The sequence below is a fragment of the Poecilia mexicana genome, unplaced genomic scaffold (assembly GCF_051168715.1).
Source record: "Poecilia mexicana isolate PSO_F unplaced genomic scaffold, ASM5116871v1 scaffold_8, whole genome shotgun sequence".
NCBI classification, from domain to species: Eukaryota; Metazoa; Chordata; class Actinopteri; order Cyprinodontiformes; family Poeciliidae; genus Poecilia; species Poecilia mexicana.
This window is the reverse complement of record NW_028263377.1, coordinates 13,574,633-13,595,014: the sequence shown is the minus strand read 5'-3', so window position 1 is coordinate 13,595,014 and position 20,382 is coordinate 13,574,633. Positions and strand designations below refer to the sequence as shown.

The 20,382-nt window shown below is 39.3% G+C and overlaps 2 protein-coding genes across 5 annotated transcripts; both read right to left on the bottom strand.

Annotated features, from left to right (window-relative positions):
- Positions 1-49: 49 nt before the first annotated feature.
- On the bottom strand, positions 50-6,366 carry adap2 (ArfGAP with dual PH domains 2). Of its 4 annotated transcripts, none has more exons than XM_088008296.1 (11): positions 6,068-6,366; positions 4,679-4,803; positions 4,502-4,593; positions 4,166-4,254; positions 3,819-3,931; positions 2,640-2,802; positions 2,473-2,556; positions 2,210-2,272; positions 1,827-1,901; positions 1,493-1,721; positions 50-444 (listed from the first exon to the last, which is right to left on the bottom strand). In XM_088008296.1, exons 1-11 carry the CDS (start codon positions 6,150-6,152, stop codon positions 423-425), a joined length of 1,140 nt encoding a protein of 379 aa, XP_087864422.1. In that variant the 5' UTR covers positions 6,153-6,366; the 3' UTR covers positions 50-422. The 4 variants fall into 4 exon arrangements, with proteins under 4 accessions (XP_087864422.1, XP_087864421.1, XP_014869137.1 ...); XM_088008295.1 differs by having other exon boundaries at positions 1,827-1,904; positions 6,068-6,365; XM_015013651.2 differs by having other exon boundaries at positions 2,653-2,802; positions 6,068-6,364.
- Positions 6,367-7,020: 654 nt separating this feature from the next.
- atad5a (ATPase family AAA domain containing 5a) lies at positions 7,021-18,837 on the bottom strand. The gene is made up of 22 exons (XM_015013645.2): positions 18,466-18,837; positions 18,018-18,081; positions 15,576-17,293; positions 15,417-15,501; positions 15,174-15,326; positions 14,892-15,021; positions 14,545-14,805; positions 14,311-14,459; positions 14,045-14,195; positions 12,856-13,194; positions 12,577-12,673; positions 11,913-11,995; positions 11,694-11,830; positions 11,434-11,611; positions 11,198-11,356; positions 10,878-11,108; positions 10,731-10,795; positions 10,461-10,650; positions 10,222-10,361; positions 8,094-8,980; positions 7,850-8,005; positions 7,021-7,757 (listed from the first exon to the last, which is right to left on the bottom strand). The coding sequence occupies exons 2-22, from the start codon at positions 18,066-18,068 to the stop codon at positions 7,679-7,681; spliced, it is 5,439 nt and encodes a 1,812-aa protein (XP_014869131.2). The 5' UTR covers positions 18,069-18,081; positions 18,466-18,837; the 3' UTR covers positions 7,021-7,678.
- Between the last annotated feature and the right edge of the window lie 1,545 nt (positions 18,838-20,382).

Below are 20,382 nucleotides of genomic sequence, written 5' to 3'. Positions count from 1 at the left end.
ATCTTTTTTCTCATACACATTTTTAACAGCAGTCAAGACACACCTCATATATAAAAAAAGTCATTTATTTCTCTGAGCATAATTGTCAATAAGTAAATTTCCAACACATTTAATTTAATGTTATTAGCCCAATAAAAAATAAATATTTGTGGAATTCTTTTTCAAATAATTAGAAATAAAAAATGTCGAGTTAGCATGGTGATGTGGAGCAACAGTGACACAGTACCAAAAAATATCAGATTATATTGATGTGGCTTTTTTAAACCAAGGACTGAGCATCATGCTAGTGTGAGCTTATAACATGAAGTTATTTTTCAGTGTCATGTCTGATTCAGTGCAGTGACAGAAGTTCAGCCATTTAGGTCATGGATGCAGTCTTCTCATGACCATCTCTGCTGTTGCAATTCTTCATGGTTCATTTCTTATGCCTTATATGGGCTTGGGCTGGAAAAACAAAGGAAAATACTCGAGTGAGGTCAAAACTTTAGATGTTGGCTAAATAAGCCTTTTCTGAAGAGCGATGTCTATGATATTTTGTGGACAAAATAGAGATTCATTACAACTTTGCAGAGTGAAATTGTTCATAATTACATGGAGGAATATTCAGAGCAACATACATGGAAACAGGATCTAAATGAAATTAGACAATTGGGCTTTGTTTGTTTTCCTCAATTGAATTGGCAACCAATAAAACCAGCAATTCGGGTAGCATGTGCTGTAATCTAGCTGACAGAGAAATTACAGAACTGAGCATAATTGGTGCCAGACAAGATCAGTCGTCCTTTTATTATTGACTGTTTCTCTACTGAGCAAATTGATTATACTAGAAAACCTGGCTCTTTAATAAATTTCCTTTCTCAGTCATAGTTTGCCTAAACCAGTTTGAAAGCCTTTTAACCTCTGTATTTTAAACCACCGATGAAAGGAGCCTGACCTCAGGTCCACAGGGTGTGTGTTCTGAAAAGGATATTAGTCAGGGCTCAAAACAGCACAATACAAAATGTGCAACCAGGAGTTAGCACAGGTCAATTAAAAACTATTGCAGAAATTGCAAAGGAAATCCTTAAAGCTTAGTTATTTTACAACCATTTCAGCTTTCAGGCTGTTTAAGATTAAACCTGTGACAAAGCATTACCTTTCAAATCTTTTAATTTTAAACACATGTATAGTTCTAGTCAAAAATTTGCATACACTCTTATTCTGCAAGAAGTATGTTTTTCATGATGCATTTGCTTCAATAGTACATTACGCTGCAGTAAAACAAGAAATTAGCGTACAATTTGAATTTACTGTGGATTTTCTCTAACTCATACTAGATCAAAATTACACCAGCAATTGTCAAATTTTGCTTAGAAAACGATTAAGGAATATTTTTTGAGAACAGTTTTTATGTTCTAATTTTGCATCCCTTCTTCTGATCCAATCAGCAACATTAACTCTGGGACGATCTGCTCTGTGCTTTGCAGACACGCTCCTGGCCTCCTTCTCTTACCAGTGTAATCTTGTGGTGACATGGGCCTGGACAGCACCTTTCTCAGGGCGTTCAGCCACTGCTTCTGCTCCCTCTCCTGCTCGCACATGAACACAAACTGGCGCTCCGGCGTCTCCACCATGATGCCGCACTTCCACTTGTTGCCCCGCGCGTGCTTCGGGACACACTCCCTCACGGAGTAGCCGTTGCTCTCTGTCCCGATGAAAATGACCCCTAACTCCTCTGCATCCTGTTTTAGCAACAGCGATATGGAAAGATATTCAAATGAATCATAATTTTGAGCAGTAGTTATTTTAAAGCTGGCATTAGAGCTTAGAAGAAGTGTGGTCTGTACCAGTTGGTCTTTGAAGTAGAGCAGCTTCCTGTTTTGTGAGTCCAAAATAAACCAGCGCTTTCTGAAAGACTCCTTCTGCTGTTTGAACATAAATTATGTTTAATCCAAAGAATCCATGAACATGCTCCACTTAGGAGAAATTTTCCTAACAAAGTTACCTACTGTGTAGTTATTATGGTGTGTTAGCATGAGTGTGTGTGCGTGTGTGTGTTTATGTGTGAAAGAGGAACAGAAACATTCAAATGTACATCTCAGAGCAAATAACATCAAAAATAGCTGTCGGATGACTGGAAATGAAATGCTCCACTGCTAAAAGACCAAGCTATGCAAAAAAGGAGTAATTAACCACAACAAATAACAATGTGATGCTCTTTATAACTCACCAAGGGCCCCGTCTTTTCCATGTACCCCTCTTTTAGGTAATTTCTTGTTATCATTGGCACAAGCTGTCACAAAAAGATAATTAAAACTCTTTCACTTGATCGTTTTATTCAAATCAAATACGAGATACTCAGTAAAGCTTGTGAACGCGTGACAAATTACTCTCAAAGAATGAGAAAAGAGTTGCAGACTTGAAAGGAATGATTAAAAAAAAAAAAAAGTGCCGGACAGGAATGTGAGCAATTCAGGCTGAGTCAGGTCTTACGTCCTCGTCGCTTCCAGTCGGGTATGCGGTCTTCAGGTATGCATAGCGAGCAGCACGGATGGAGTTGTACCAGATAACTATTTCCTGAAGCACAAAAGGGAGCCAGGATCAGTATGTAAAACCTAAAAAAAGCCCTGTTTTAAAACAATAAACACAAAAGATCTGACCGTGCAGCTTCACCTCAGCGCTCTCGTGGTAGACGTAGAGGTTCCTGGTTTTATTTTCATCCTGGTATGTAATCTGCAGCCCGTGAGGATGGCTGATCTTCTGTGGCTGGAAGGTGGCGTTCAGATCCTTGATGGAGATTACAGCTTTAGGGCCTTTGGACTCCTAAATGACAGGCATGTTGAAGTACTTCAGCAACGTAGGAGATACGTAAATGAACATAAATGTGCACAAGTTTTTGCATTCAGTGTTTGCCAGTATTTTGTAGAGTCATGCTTTGCTGCTGTTACATTTGCAATTCTCCATCAGATTCCCACATGTAGAGACTGACATTTATGCCCATTGTTTTTAGCAAAAGAATGGGCATAAATAATGGGCAAAGCTAAAACTCTGTGAAATTGGATGGAGAGTGTATGTCAATATCAATTATTTTCAAGTCTTACCAAAGATTGCTAACTGCATTCCGGTCTTTACTTTGACTGCGCCATTCTAACACATGGATCTAAACCAGTCAATTGTAGCTCTATCTCAATGATTTGGGTAGTAGCTTTTTCTGTTTAGCGCCATCCATCAACTCTGATCAGATCTCTATCGATGGAGAAGGAACGCATCCCCACAGTGCGATGCTGCCACCACCGTGTTTTAACATGGCAATTTTTTTTTTTTTTTTTTTACCACACATTGAATTTTTTCATGTAGGCCAGAAACCTGCATTTTTTTCACCAGACCAGAACATGTCCACTGTGTCTCTTACATAACTCTAAGCTGATTCTCTGATAAATACTCTCCTTACACGACCAGTCAGTTCATGTGGATGGCAATGTCTTGGTAGCTTTTTCAATCTCTGTGAGATTTTCAAAACATGGGATATTGTTTTATTATCTAACTCAGCTTTAAACCTCCCTACATTTTTATTTCTGACCCGTTTACTGAGTTCCTCGATCTTCACGACCCCATTTGTTTGTAAAACCCAGAAATCATTCTCCTTTCAAGTCACAGTTATCCAACACTTTGTGTTTATCTTTGAAGAGAAGTCCCCCCCTGAAAATACATTGAGACTTGCGGTGAATATCTAAACCATTTCAAGGATATGAATATTTTTAAGAGGTATTGTATTAAGCTTGTTAGAAAAAAAAATCTATTGTTTTTTTGTGTTTGCACCCGAGCAGCTGGAAACTCACATCTTCCTTGTTGTAGTACGACAAGGTGAATTCCCGTTCCGACAGCACAAACTTCCTCTTCTGAAACTGCATGTTCTCTTTCCCTTTCTTCCACAGAATTCCTTCATGGAAGCCTGTTTGACACGAGAAAGAAAAGGTACACAGATTGTTCTCGGGAGAACAAATTCATTGTTTCGCCAATGAGTAACTAATCAATACCCCACTGTTTGTTATCTACAATAAAACTGTTCTTTTCCTAACACAGTTTGGTATGAGGAAGCACATTACCAGCATAACTTTTGCTCAAGCAGGATAACAATAGTAGGCTTCATGTTCTCATTCGTGCCCATAGGGAATCAATTTCTGACCTGTTGTATACGCCAGCGGTGGATACTTGGTTACCCCGTTGAACTCCATCCTCTGATATTTGGCCCGGATCCATTGATCCCTCAGGACGCTGCAGTTCAAAAAGTGGAAACAGTCTCACATATTTTTCTGTAGTAAAACCACAAAAACCTGCGCCTTTCAGCTGCGACCCAGCAGCAGGCTTTCATGCACATTTCACTTCTACAGCCTGCAGTTCCACTTCTCTCTATTTTCTGTGGTTGCGCCGTGTCAGCAGTCTGTTGTCCATCATACACTACCAAATATTCCACAGTTGGGACATCGGAAAAAGAGCCCGGCTGAACTGTATGAGCACTTACTTGCAGTCGTTTTCCAGAGGCCGGTAGTAGTACGGTGGAACGGCTTTCTCATACACAGCTCGGGCATTCGCATTCCCGGTGGATTTCATGAACTTTAAGATGAAAGTTACAAAGAATCAGTGTTTCTTTAGAAATATATGGAGAAAAAATGGATCTGTGGAGAAAGGAAGCTCATACCTCAACCAGGTCATCCTCCCAGAAGTCCAGCCGGATGGATTTGACCCGACTGGACAGGCTGCGGTGGATCCCAGAGCAGTTCAGACATACAAACACACCGATCTTATAGGACGCCCAGTCTGGCTCTGGGAGGAGCAGAAGAAGATTTTGTTTATGTCAAAACCAGGGCCAGCCCAAGGTATAAGCAGATTATGAGGGTGTTTAGGGAATCACACGAGATAGGTGGATGAATGTTAGAAAGAAAGCTTTCATACTTTGCTGAGTATATCTGCTTGGAAAACCTTTCATTCACATTGCAATTTATAAGATTCTAGAGACTGCCTTATTCTAAGGTTGGTTGTGCCAGAATTAAACTTGCGTCTCCTCCGAGATTCTCAAGTAAATGAGAAACGCTTCAGTGTTTCAGAGGTCAGAGATCCGACCTGAGAATTATGTCACAATGTCACAACCCTAAATTGAGTGTGTTCTAGTTCCAACACTGATGAACATGTACACAAATAGAAGGTGTACAACAACACTGTATGTACTAATGAGCTGAGGTGCAATAATTGCTTATAAACAGTTTATACCTTCACCTTTCACAGTTTTATATGAACAGCATCAATAATGGATGAACAAGGGGTTGCAGGGTGACCTTTGACCTTCACAGCCAAAATTCTGACTGCAGGTAGATTTCTTGCTGTTTTTTATCTGAATAATCCGAAAATCCAATTTACTATGAAGCAGCCCAATTTTTTATTTTATTTTTTTTTTACCTCTCCAGTCAAACTAACATCAACATTTTCTTGTTGCCACAACAAACTTAGCAACCACCTTGCTCCAATTAAACTAATTATATGTTTTTAATAACCAGTTTTTTCACATTCTGACATGTTTTACATTTCATCTTGGCTAGCAAATTATGATTCACTATGTGACGTCACTTTCCATATATGGTAGAGTGGAGTATATTCCACATGATGCTTACAGTTATCATCCCTCATCCAAACTCACCAAACTGTTGTGTTTATCTACTTTTTTTTTAAATGAAAAGATAAGAGACTCTCTTTGACACCAAAGAATGAAAATAGCTCAAATTTCAGCTAACAATTTTGTGTTTTAAAATGAAAATTTAATAACTTGATTTATGTATCATTACTGGAAAATCAAGGACCAAAAACAATAATATTCTAACTTATTAGACCATAAAATATTTAATTTCCACTGTATTGAGCTGAGTTTGTTCAGCTGTTATAATAAAAGTAGTTAAACGCATTAACTCCATTCGAAAAGTATCACTGATAGAGCAAACCCGGACTATATTTTAACATATTTGTTTCCAGATACAGTAAATTGAGTTTAAATCCAACAGCAATAACTGAGGCGGGAGGAAAGTGTTACTGTACACACCCGGCGCACCGCAGTCAGCGCAGCGGCTGTTCTCCGGCTGCTTCACCAGTTCCAGTAAAATCTTTTTGTTTCGCTCGTTTGTCATTTCGGCACCAAGCTTTTGTCTCCCCTTTTTCGGCGCTCAGTCCCGCGGTCCGTATCGCTCATGTTGGTCTCATAGCTTAAGACGCGGAGAGCTGCGGCTGAAACAACATCCACATGAAAGTGGAACTTGCAGACGCTCGTTGGACGTTTCGACACGATCCGAAGCGCGAATTCACACACCTCCTCTGGAGCGCGTCCAGTTGTTGTTCTGTCAGTTGGAAACAATTGGTGGATTTGTAGCTGGAGGTTGTCCCTTTGTTATAACCCGCCTCTAATTGTCCTAACGTCAGCCACATGACAGCCCCACTTTGCGTTATGTAATAAAATGTTAACTTGTCTTTCAATCTCCAATCTTACAGTGCCTTGTAAAAACATTTCCTTTAACTTTTTCATATTTTCCTCACGAAGGGGTTTGGATTTTATGTTATTTCACAAGTATCTAAAAGGTGTGGTGTGCATGTTTTTCCTGTCCAGAGTAATCAGAGTTTAATTACTCTAATACCCATAATTAAACTGTTCTCCAGAAATTCAATTGTTCTGCCAAGGTTGTAGAGTTATATATAAATGAGAATCTGTAGAGAGAAACTTTATGCTCACAAATTCATCATAGAGTCAGACCAAGTTTGCAAAATAATACAGGCAAAAATCTGACTTGATTTGTGCAAAACTGCAATTAAAGGTGATTCTACAAACTAGCAACTCAGAAGATGAACACAAGTGCACTCTTTATATTCATATTTGTAACAAATGTTAAAATCATACATCTCTTCAAATATGGCATATAACATTGTGTCTATAAAGAAAAAAATTGAAAAATTCAAAGGCTGAGTTATCTTTCACAGCCTTTGCACATGCAGAGACACCATGCATTTCTTTTAGTTGGGTTAAGCCTTTATTCATTCACAACATAAACCAACTGGAAACTTTTATACATATTTAAGGCAAAAAAAAAAATCACTAAAAAAAAATCAATGATGTATGTGACAGTCAAAGCTTCCTGTCAAAAGCTGCTCATCTATAATAAACTGCAGGAAACAAGATTGTAAGTGGTAATTTGTACACAGCCTTTACAAATATAGAAGCAGATTGTGCTTTACAGTTTTATTTCTTACAATCGTAAAAAAGCTCAACATGTTTAACTGAGTATTTGTTAAAAGTTTTCAAAATCCAAAGCACTAAGAAAAAAAAAACTACTGTACAAAACCCCCAGATTCCAGCTGAAATTCATATAAAGCTTTCAAAGCACCAAAAGATGTAAAATCTGAGGTTATTTAGTTGTGTGCTCTAAATTTCAGGGTTTTTATGCATTAAAAGATTTAAATGTTGGTAAAATAAGTGCAAACAATCATATTTGTGCACACAAGAGCCACCAATATTTGAGGTCAGTCAGAAATGAAGCCACCAACATGTTGCTGCAGCCCTCTGCAGCCCCAGACACCACAACTCATGTTATTTCTACCTTCTGAGAACCAGAGATTGAGGTTCTTAAATCTATGTATTTGTGACACATGAAACAATCTGAGTGGATTAGGGGAAGTCTTCAGCAAGAACCTGTTGAGTGCTTTTCTCAAGACCCAAGTGGATTGCATCAAGATAGTGAAGAAACCTGGAGAGAAGACACGAGACGGATGCAAAAGGTTATTTTATATAAACAGACTCTTTCTTTTCCTCTTATCTACACTTCCTGTCCACACCTACCTTCTCTTAACTTTTCCTTGCTCCTTCAGCTGCTCTGATCTGCAGATGGTGCGCATGGCGGGCAAATAATCCAGAGCAGCTGCTTGTCTGTTGCCAAGAGTCCAAAAGACTTTATCGAACAGATTTTCCATCATTTCCGTTCTCTGCAGCACTAACCTGGAAAACAGGATACTGCTTTTTAGTAGCATAAACTTAATTTGTGTTTGTTGGGTTTCAGAGAGGCCAACATGGTGTAGAGACTTACTCTGGACGGCTGAGTCCGTCCTGGGTGAAGCTGTAATCTTCTCGATGTGAAGCAACAGGAAGGGTGAGCTCCTCTGCAGCCTCTTTCCTCAGTTCTCCCTCTAGCTGCTGCACTTTATCCCAGGCCTTGGCTACTGAAGCCTGACACTTGTGGAAACTCAAAGCCTCTACAGCAGCCTGGATCTCTACAACACAACTTCCAGCGGTCCAGCTTTCTCTCCCGTTTTCAACTCTTGACTCATCGGTCATCCCATCTTTAATGACGGCACTAAACGATGATCTTCTGTAACTGTTCAGCCCATCAGGATGAAAACGAAGGCATGAATCCACATAGGACATGTTGTCCCAGAAGTCGGCTATGGACTGAAGACACTGAGAGACTGGAACAGTTTTTATTTTCTCCTCTGCAGTCAGCGGCTTCCGTCTCACCCTTTCAGAAACAACTCTCTCTTTGACTTTTTCTGTGTGAGGATCATCCTGCCTCTTGGAGAGAGACGGAAATCCATCTTCTGAGTCTGAATCAGAGTTCAACGCGTCCCTGGTGGGCAGGTGGTGTCGTTTTTTATTCTTCTTCATTCTGCTGGACACTTTAACTGGGCTGCAGCTGTCTGACAAATCAGCTGACTCTGCAGCGTGCAATAAGCCAACACCGGGAGGCAGCGTGTCCGACGGCAGGGACGAAGATGACAGCTGCTGTTTTGGACTCACAGGTCGAAGGTCTTGTGATTCAGGAAGACAGTGCTTAGGTGTATAGAGCTTAGAGGTAGATAGCTGTGTCAGAGGTAGAGGTAAGAGTTTCTCCATGTTGGAATAGAGCAGATCAACTCCTCGCCGCCGGCCGTCTGCAAGAAGCTCCAAGCAAACCGTCGCCTTCATCAAACTCTGGCTCTGTTGGAACAAAACACCCAAGTTTAGCAACACAAATTAATATTATCTTGACCTAAATGAAGTTTCTACTGTATTACACACCACCCTGCATGAGGATGTGCAACAAGCAACACAATAAACTAACTTTTTAATGAAGTAGAATAGTAAACAGAAATTTAGAAAAATGCAAACTTTAGTTTGAATCAATTTATTTGGTGGGGATGAAAATCTCCATTTAGCTTAATTTCTACTTTTTTAAGAGTCTAGAAACTTGTTATTAATTGTCCATTACATTCAATTACACTGGGATGTAAATACAATTCAGATGCAAAGTCAGTAATTTTACTGTTGTTGATCAGATTGAAATAAAAAGAGTAGGTCAATATAGTTTGATGACATTTTGGATTCCCAGCTTAAATTAGTGGTCAATCAAACTACTTAATTGTTAAGTTATGAACTGTGGTAGTTGGTCAAAATAATTTTAAGACCAACCACATCAGAAGAGCTCTAAAAGCCCTTGCAGATCACGAGAGGTCTGCTCACACTGAGCCAGGATCTGCTGCAGGTTTCAGGGGAGTTTTCCTCTCTGCTGTCACTGTGAGCGCTCAGCATGAGGGATTGCTGCAAAGTTAATGACTCAGTGCAATCGACTGTTCACTGTTTCTACATGCTGGTGCAGCAGGAATGACTGCTGCAGTCAGTGAGTTGATGCAATCCGCCAGGTTTCCTTAGAAAACATTTTAAATAACGAACTGAACTTGACTGCACTGTTTGAGAACCAGGAGCGAGTTAGATCGCAACTAGTTGACTTTGATTGGATTGAATTAACAATGTATTTCTGGACATAAATTAAATGTTTTCATGTTTTGCAAAGTGCTTTAAGAAAACATTGGTTGTGAATCAGCATTACATAAAAATTACCACAAATGATCTGAATTTTATTGCAAACCGTAAGATATAAAGCAACCTTCTTTTTCCATTTAAATAAACTGAGATCTGAAATAGTTTGGCACAAATAACAAATTAATTTTTCAGTGGGATTAATAAAGTATTTTTGAATTTAATTTAAAAAAACTGACTAACTTGTGCATTTTTGCATCTAAAACTGAACAATGGCTTTAAAAATATGGAAACCTATTGTTATATCTTGCTGATTTTTATATTAATTTTAGGTGTATTTGTCCTTTCTCTTTGTGTTAGTGGTTTTAGTGTTTGTATTCATTGTGCAGGGCTGCTTCTTCAGCGGTTCATGCCACATTTACCCTGAGCAGCTCCCAGATGTCTCCGTCAGGCTCAATATTCAGCAGGCCCAGCTTGCTCTCGGTGCAGCCGGCGTCACAGCGCGGGAGGCTGGATGTGACGGCCACAGATTTATCAGCTGCTTCTGGTTTCAGTTCGATTTCTGTGCAAAGAGAGGAAAACATATTCAGACAAATTTAATAACATTAAACTGAACACAAACTTATAGATTTACAGCTTTGGTTTTATCTTTTATCTTTACCATCTCGGCCAGTTTGAGCCAGTGGCTTTGTTGACGGACGCCCTGCTGCGCTCCGAGCCCAGAACTGAAGCTGCAGTAAGCTCTGCCTGACGTCGCAGCCGTTGAGTTTGAGCAGAGAGCTGATGTCTGACGGATGAGTCCTAATGTCCTCAGCTAAACAGAGGAGCTGCAGGTAGCTGCTCACATTCACCTGCAGAGCAGAACCAGAACAGTTCAATTCAAGCTCTGCTCATTCATGTAGATAAGGTAAATGTGACTCTAAGCTCTTACCACTGAAGGCTTTTTAAAATGAATCTCTTCAAAGCTTCCGTCAAACATCGCGCTGAAAGCTGGATCTGAAAAACAGGAAAGATTGAGCAGAGATAGTTGTTATCAACACATCAAGCTGCAAGACATTAACAGGTTACTCATACTAACCGCTGGTGGTGAGGATGACTGGCCTCTTGGTAGTGCTCATGAACGTCTTGATAGCAGCGAGAAATCCTGAGTCATCATCAAAAATAACATCGACTTCTTCAAACAGGATGAGAGATGTGGCCGTCTTCTTGCTCTGTTCCTCGCTGCTCTTCTGTTTAGGGCTGCTGGTTGCTGGAGATTTGTTTTTGTCGTTACTACTCTCGTTGGCTTTTATGGCTTTCTTGGAAGGTGCTATAAAAATATGTCAGTAAAGTTTGTGGTTATAATGTGACAAAACAACATAGATTCATTTAAAAACGTGAAAAATTCACAGCCATTACCGGTCTGCTCAGGTTTTTGTGGCTCTTTGTTGGCTGGTTGCTGCACTTTAAAGAACTTGGCTAAAGAAGTTGGAGCCAGGCCTCCTTTTTTAGCTCCTCTTGGCGACTGAGGATTTTTCCTGGGAGATGAAACCACCTTGCGAGGAGAGCTAACCTTCCCTAAAAAATAAAGACCACATTTTTTTTACTGCACAAAAATGAGATCGAGTGTTATTAGTTTGTAATATTATTCATACTCGGAGAAGATCCAGGCCTGACGGAGCCGGTGCTGCTGCTCAGTCCGTAGCTGTTGAAGTAGGCGGGTTTGTGGGAACTGACCCCCTGATTGTCCACCTGGTGGGACTGAGTCGCCTCCTTCAGCTGGGACAGAATAAGACGGCTGCTTCGCTGAGACGAAGCGTTCACTTCAAACACCTTAAGAGGATAAATTAAGAAATGAGGAAGTGCCGTTTGGCATATTTGCTGTTTCTGTTCTTTATCTGTCATGAGTGTCTACCTTGAAGCCCAGCTCTTGGGCGCAAGCGTAAACCGCAGCAGTTTTTCCAACTCCGGTGGGTCCAGTGATGAGCACCGTGTTACACAGAGTGTCCTCTGCATCCTGGCAGTCCTCACCTCCACAGTCCCATTCTGAATCTGACCACACAAAAAATATCATGCATTAAAAATAAACGTGCTGCAAACAGAGGAAGTCATTAGTGGAAACAAAACCTCTCACCATAGCTGCCCTCTTCTTGTTTCTTAGCCTTCTGATTTTTTCTCTCATCTCTGTCGGCACGAAGTTTCCAATCTTGAAGCCAACTAGTGAAAGAAAGAACAAATATTATCAAAAAACCTGCATTACATACTATACAGAAGTATTTCTATATTGTGTTGCATTACAACTACAATGTATATTATTGGGCTTTTATGCTGTACACCAACAGAATAACTGCATTAGATGCAAAAAGTAATTTTCAATGCGTCACATGCAAAGGTATTCAGCCACTTTTACTGTAAAACCCTTAAATAAAATCAAGTGCAACCGACTGCCTTCAGCAGTCACATAATTAATTAATAAATAGTCACCATTAGTGTGAAAATAATCTCAACATGAAATCAGATGTTCTGTGAAGGCATGAGAAGATCGATAGAAAACATTGGCTAAGAAACTACATCATGAAAACTAATAATGTATCACAGATACATTCTTTAATCCAACTTAAACAAAAAGAAAAATTAAAAACATGCTGGGCAAGGAGGGAAATAATAAGAGAAGCAACCAAGTGGTTCAACTTTCAAGGAACCAAGTTTAATGCTATAAATAATTTTGTGAAACACAGTTTGACTCATAACTGTGAGAGTAAAATACAAATCCAGGAGCTGCTGGTTGAATTCCTCACCTGTAAAGCCTCTTCACTGCAGGTGTGTTGTCTATGATGTCAGCAGAGAGTTGGGGCTGATATTTATCAGTCCACAGTAATTCCTCCTTCACTGATTCTAAGGAAAAACTACAGTCAGTTTCAATGGATAAACCATTAAAGCTCAACATCAGTCCTGAAGGACCGACGTCCTGATGCTTCACAGACAACGTACAACCAATGGAAGGTTTTTAAATACACTGTTTTTCTTTTCTTATAATAATATGATTGACAAACATGATAGATTATAGTGGAAAGCACCTTTTCTTTTAATGTCTGCTTCCAAAGTTGAGTCGTCCACTACAACAACAGAATCGTCTTCAGAGGTGCTGGGAGCCGAGTTCAGTTTAGGATTACTTTTCTCCTTCGTCTCGTCCTCTTCCTCCTTCATTCTGGATCTCTGACTTCGTCTGGTTCGGCCTCCCCTTCTAGGAGGTTCCTGCTCAGCTGGAGAGACGTTTTCCTCTGAATGCTTGGACTTCTGCTTCTTAGCCACCTTCACATTATTCTCCCTCTCATCCTCTTTCCTCTTCCTCTTCCCTCCAACAGCTTCATCGTGCACCAAAACACAGGAGTCTTCGATGGTCACAGCTTCTGGCTCTAATAATTTCACATAATAAGAAAGTAAGTTAAAGACCATAGACCAATATCCTCATAGGTGACCAATTTGAAAATAAATTTAAAACATGTAGGACAATTTTAAGCTAGCCTAAACACTGAAAATACTGAAACAGAATAATAATGTTGAAGTGAAAACTGGATATTTTTGGAGATCAACACAGTGAGTTAGCTTGATCAAGCGTGAGGCTCGATCCCTAGGGGAGGCTCTGTTTATACTAGTTTCCAATCAGTGCAAGAAAAGTTTATTTTCTCAATAGAGAAAAACGTTTCCTGAGAAGGTGTTGAACTAAATCAGGGACGATCTTTCTCTGAGACAATAATGCATGAATCTGTTACGCTGAAGAGTAAAATATAAACAAAGGGCTATTATAGTCTTTTCTATAATAGCTCCTGACAGAGCAACCACACTGTGGTTAAGTGACATAAGCCACTCACTATTGAAGGAAATCACATTTCTGCCCAAAATAGCGCCTTTTTCTTTAAGTCTAGAGTTGTTGTTTTTTTAATAGAGTGAAATGTGACTTTAACCAACCAACAATAGAGCATAATTATTATTTTTTTTGATCTGTAAGATTTTTTTTAAGGTACAAAAAAAACAACATTTGGATTCTTTAAAAATATTTACACCTTCGGTTTTATTGTATTTTATATCAGTTTTTTACTGTTTCAACATTTTTCTTTACTTTTAACAAACAGAAGGATAAAATGACACAAACTAGTTCATCAAAATTGCAACAGATTTTGAAAAATTACTTTTTCTACAAACAAAATTAAACTTGTTTTGTGTTTAGTATCAAAAAGGCATGTAGTAGCTATTGTAAAGACCGACCTGAAGCCGTTAGATGCTGCTGATGGTCGGCTCGTCGTTTTAGGAGGCGAGTGAAAACCGTCTGCGCCGGAAAGTGAGGGTTTTTGGAGCAGAGCTCCGTCATCAGAAGCTGACGATCACTTTCAGAGATTTCAGGTCTCCACACTGACACCTAAAAGTAAATGATGCTGTTAATTCAAAACTACCCATGATTTAAAAAAAAAAAAACTAAAGGAAACTTAGATATGATCATAATAAGAATGAGATCAATAATAATTATATTCTACCTTTTCATTAGCCTTTCTACAGGCTGGTTCTGTCTTTACACACAGAGATCCACTGATAGATATTGGTGGGTTTGGTTTGTGGCTCCAAATGTCCTTTAAATGACCCAATAATGAGGATTCAGGCCATGGCAGACTCCAGAGAGAACAATCTGTCATTACACAGAAAAACAGGCTCAGTTCAATATTCCACAGTTATATTAAGACACTGTAAACAGCTGTTTCTGAGAATCTTACCACTAGGTGGTTGTGTTGTGTGTGAGACCGGCTGAAAGGAGGAAGAGGAGGCAGAGTAGGCCTCCTTGAAGGCAGCAGTCTTTGCTATCTGTTTCCTAAAAGACTCAGGCAGGCCGCTCTTTAAGAACTCCCTGCGCGCCCTGAACTGCTCGTCGTCCTGAGAGTTGTCAGATCCTTCACCACTGCTGTCATCAAAGATGGAAATCACTGCAGACGCTTTCCGGGCCGACTTGTCTTGGCCAAACGAGGCGACTTTGGAGCCTGACGTAGAGAAAAACACACAAGATTACTAAAAACACTGGTAAAAAGTTAACAACAAAAAGTAAAAAAAAAATAATAATAACAACCTGTAGCTTTGCTGGACGGTGCAGCTTTGCCAAGAACTTCATTCAGGCTGCGCAAGGCCTTCTGGGTTTTAGTCTTTTCTGGTGCACTCTGGGAAGTATCAGTCAAGTCTTCGATGCAGAGAACAGAATCCTAAAAAAACAAACCAATGAAGTCTTAAAATCCACAAACAAGTACAATCTCTCAACAGTACTTTATATTACATTTTTAAAAATTTAGTTTGTAAATAATCCCTAATAAATACTGATAAAGTAGAGTTTGTAATATTAGCCATAAAACTTTACCTCATCTTCATAGTAGCTCTTCTTGACGGAGGTTTTTGTTCGAGACGATCGCCTCAACATTTCCTTCTCTGTCGTTTTCTTGCTTTGCTGAATCATTTTGGCTTTCTCCACCAGTTTCTTTGCTTGCTGTCTTTTTTTGGACTCATTTAGCATCTTAAAAGGAAATCACAGTTCAGGAATTATAAATCACAAAAACAGTTAAATGTATTTGATTTCTGAGTCACTTACTTTATTATCACTTACTTTATTATTTGAAGAAGTGCTTATGTCGTTTCCACTTTCAGTCTTAGATGCTGGAACCGTTTTATGAATTCTACTTAGTCTAATCCTTTAAATAAAAAAGAAAACATTTCAGCTGCTTTAGACACATACACTGAAATACAGAATTAAATGAAGTGTTACCTGATGGGACTTTCCTTTGCATCTGGTGGACAAACCATCTGTGCTACAAAGACACCGTGTCTGGACCTACGTGTCTTCGGTGTGGACATCTTCACAGGGCTGATCTGAGGTGAAGCAGCATTTAAAGTCTCTTTGGACTCGTTCTGTCTCCTGGTTTTCCTCACAGGACTTGTTGGGGTTTTTTCAGGCGATTTTTTAATCACAGTCTCTCGTCTGGACCTCCTCAGAGCTGGGACTGTAGGAGTTGAGGTGATGGGAGGTACGTCTTTGTCATCTTCTGCTTCTGCAGCTATAACCTCGGTTTCTTTTACAGCAGGTGATGTGTGGGTCGCCTCCTGCTTATCATTAGCTTTATTTCTTCCCTTTTTCCCACTTTTCTTTTTGGATGCTTTGCTCTCCTGAGGGCCTTGCTCTGCAGAAGGAACTGACACATCTCCATCCTCAGCAGCCTCCACGGTCTTCTCCTCGGCTTGCTTCTGTTTGCTTTGGTTTTTAACCGGTTTAGTCTTGGAGCCATCCAGACTGGGCTGCTTGAAGGCAGCCATGAACTGCTTCTTCTCGGCTTCACTGCACTTTGGAGTTGATTCGCTCTCAATCACAGCCAGCTCCAAATCCTCCTCCTGAAGAACAACGTTGGACCTTCGTTTGCTGGCTGAAGAAGGAGAAGGAAGGTGGCGTCCATCGTCTGCTGGAGGAGAAGCAGCAGGCTCTGCGGAGATACCAGCTCCTTTTCTCCTGGTGAAGATTGAAGCAAACTTTCCCACAGCTTTGACGTTTTCCTGTTTGGGTGAAACAGCATGCACCTCGGCCTGAATGGTGAGAGTTCGGGGTGAGACTTGGACCGGGCCGACACTTTCCTCTGTCTTGGGGACATCCAGTTGCTCACAGTTTAATTCCTCTGCTTTTTCTTTGTTTTTACTATCATCTTCTTCACCTGGGTCTTCTATTACGTCTTTGCTTTGACACTGACTCCGCACAAAATCCTCAAAGGAGATGGTAACAGTACTGCTGTTCAGCTCAGAGGTTTCACCCACGCTGACATTCATACTGACATCACAAAGTGATTTATCCGCTTGCTTCTCCTCTGGCTCTGGATGCTTTGACTCTTTTTGCTGCCTCTTCGTAGGTTTTCTTGCTGCCTTTTTTACCTGTTTTACTTCAAGTCTTGGAGATAATGCTGTAGTGTTCCGCTTTGCTTCTACATCATCAGTATTTTCACTTTTGCGAGCTCTCTGTTGAGGGGAATCTCTTTCAGTTTTCTCGTCACTGATTGTTTTGCAGATTTCTGATTCACATGTCTCTGCACTGAGCTTTAACAACAAAGCTGCCGTGTCGCTTCCAAGGGTCCCATGGCTGACAGCTGCATCTGAGTCTTTGCTTTCCTGTGTTTCTTCAACAATCAGGCAGTCATCGGAGGCACCTACATCTTCGGTCGGCACAAGTTTCCTCACAGCTCTGCTGGTCTTTCTGCCCCGTTTCTCAGACGACTTTCTTCCCACTTCTGCGTTGGTGCGTTTCTCTTCAGGCTGAGGTTTTTGGCTGTTTTCTTTGAGGTCTTGTCGTGGACTTGTCTTTTCTTTAGAGGAAGGAGTCTTTCGACTAAAGTAGTCCATGATGTTACTGGAGCGAGGAGGAGAGAAGGGTTTCTCCACAGGTTTGGGAACAGGCGAGAAATAGTTTGTGATCTGCTTGACATCTTTGCGAGATTTCTTGCAAGGCTGTTAAGAGAGAAAACACAAATGGGATGATTTCTGGACATCTAAATAATACAGTTTTGCATTTGTGAGCATAAAAAGGGAATTATAAAGGTGCTTGAAACAACAAAAATAAGTATTCCAAGGTACATAGAAAAGAGATTGAATTAAGTTTTCTTTTATCAGTGGATAAATGTCTCATCATGGGGTACAGATGTTATTTAAGGAAATCTATAAAAACTTTCTCTATATCTTAACATCTTAGTTGAATAAACTTACCGTAAGTCTAGTCAGGATATTTAGAGAAATTCTGGGAAATAAAACATGACTAAAACTAATGTTTAATGTAACATTTCAGCACAATGAAGCACTTTGAACTGCTCTGCCTCTGAAATGTGTGGTACAAATAAACTTGACTAAAATGACTGACTATAACGACTAAAATTTAAAACTACGTTAAACATATTGTCAAAATTAACACTGGCCTCTATACACATGGCATTACAGTTTCATTAAAACCAGTTTGACACTATTTTTTTCAATTACAAAGGATCTTTTGCGTTTATGTTTCGCCAAGCATTGATCAGCTGGAAGCATAACAATCATTACAAAGAAAACTGTGGACTGGACATATAAAAACAAATAAAGCTATTTTCTGCATAAGCACTGTAAAACAAAGCAATTGTAATGATTAAGATAACACTATTTCCAATAATGACAGCTGTATAAATTGTATTGTGATTTCTACCTGAGTGTCAAAGTCCTCAATGACAGAAGCCATAGCCACAACACCAGCCATAATTTCAGGAGACCTGAAAGAAATGTTTAGATTTGTAAACATAACGAGTATTATTTATGGATTTATATGCAGTTTTTAATAAATAGATCTAAAAGGACAGTAATTTATCTGGTAAACAATAGATACTTTTTGACCAGTACACGATCTATTTTGACAACAGCACTCCTAAATACTAATACATCCTTTCAATCTTATTTAAATGTTTGAAGACTATTTTATGAACAAAGTCCACTTAAAATGTATCAAGACTCAGAGAGCTGTTATATAATGCAATGTGAATGTAAATGACAGTGTTAGTGTTTATTTACACCCGTTATTTGGCGGCCAGAAACGCATCTAGTTTGGTTTAAAATAACTGGCGGATTGATACAACAACAGAGAGCTAAAGAAAACTCACCAATATGTTATACCCGTAGCTTGCTGCAACGTCAGGGACTGTTTTCTTATTTGCTACTTTGTGTGTAAATAAAAAAGCAACCGTATCATTCATAGTTCGAAGCAGACGAGTGTTTGTTGTCAGCAGGTTTCACTGTAAAACAACAAGCTAACTAAGTCTCACTTCAGCCCGTCTCTGCGCAGCTCCTGAAAGTCCTCCGAGCATTTTCCAGTTCAGACTCGGGTATCTGAAGGAAGCACGAAGGTCTTCACTTTAATAATTCAGGAGCTGCGGCAAATTGGCGCAGTTTTCTAGACATTTTTCAGCCGCTTCAAAAACGCGCCAGACTGCTGGTGAACGAAAAGCGCCAAATTTACGTGACCTTTCACGAGACAGACTTCGGCCAATCAGAGACAAGAAAAACAGTCCGTCATCTTCTGACGTATTTCACCAACAACAAAGATGGCGTTCTGAGTCTCATTTGATGGATGAAGAATATTCACAGCGACCTCTAATGTAGAGAGGAAGTGGCATAAACATCAAAACAATGACAGAAATCAGTTAAATAAAACAAGACACACAAAGTAAATGAATAAATATATATATATCCTTGATTCAGTTTCTTATTAAGTGTCTAAACCTTTAAATTTCATATAATTGTTTTTAGCATTTATCTGTAGGCATTATAACTTTGTCCATGGATAACATACTCATTATTTAATTCATGATTCATCCATTCAATTACTTAATTGTGCATTGATAATTTATTGGCATGTTTACATAAACCTTGACACATAATCAGAAATTAATGTTTTACTCAAATTCAATTGAAATGATTTGGAAAAAATGTACAAATTATGTATTTGCATAAATTTTCAGTTTAGAAGTAGAAAGAAATAAGCCATACTATTTGCTGATATACATGAAATTCCTTCCCATTATGCTCTTTTTCACATTTCAACAAGATTTGTACATCCTACACAGTTAGACATGTCTGACTTATGTAACTTCATTGAGTGACACTTTTGTAAATTTACATAATTTATGTAGTGATCTGAAAGGGCTTATTAACAATTCTCTGGTGGTGCTAATAACTATATGTTTTTCATAGTTTTGAAGAAGCAGTTATGCTTCTCAAATTAGTAGCACATCGAAAGAACTTCGAAGTGAGAGGTATCTCAGTTCAGAGCCAATTGTTTCATCTGGTTTTTGTCTCCTTCTGATGTTGTGTAATGTTAAATTGCATAAAACATGACAGAGAAGCAGAGCTACCATCAATAACAGTTTCAGCCCTGAGTCTAAAACTCTGATTTATGCCACAAATAAAGTAACAAATCATGAGCAAACATTTTAAATGGGTGAACTACAATATTCAATAATTTAAACCAACAAGCTGATGCGTGTGAAAAATGACTCAGACTTATTGAATAGAAAGTTGAACTGAGTGACAGGAGCACTGAAGCAACAAAAACTATATAGAAAATAAGATTTATAGACAAATTTCATTTTCTATATAGTTTTTGTTGCTCTCTTCAAATTTCAAATTACAGTAGAGCAAATTATCATAATGAGTAAATGTTTGTTTTCCTTTTCGAATTGACCCAGTGGGGTTTATTCTGAGATAATTGATGAAACTAAATGAAAGTAATACGCTAAGGAGTGGACCAATTTTCGCCAATCACATCCTCCTTTAACTTCTACCTCTTTTACTTCACAACTTTTCACCCCATCATCCTCGTCTCCCTTTCCATTCCTTCCATCTCACAAACATGCTTTACTCCTTTTTGCTGTAGACTCTGGAAAATAAAATGAAACTAATTTTCCAGATGATCATGCCCCCACGCTGAGTCTTCAAATCCCAAGCTGTTAGAGTAGAAATGCAGTTATTCTATTCCTCCAGTAGATGGCGCTGTCTGACCATGTTTGACCTTCCTAACC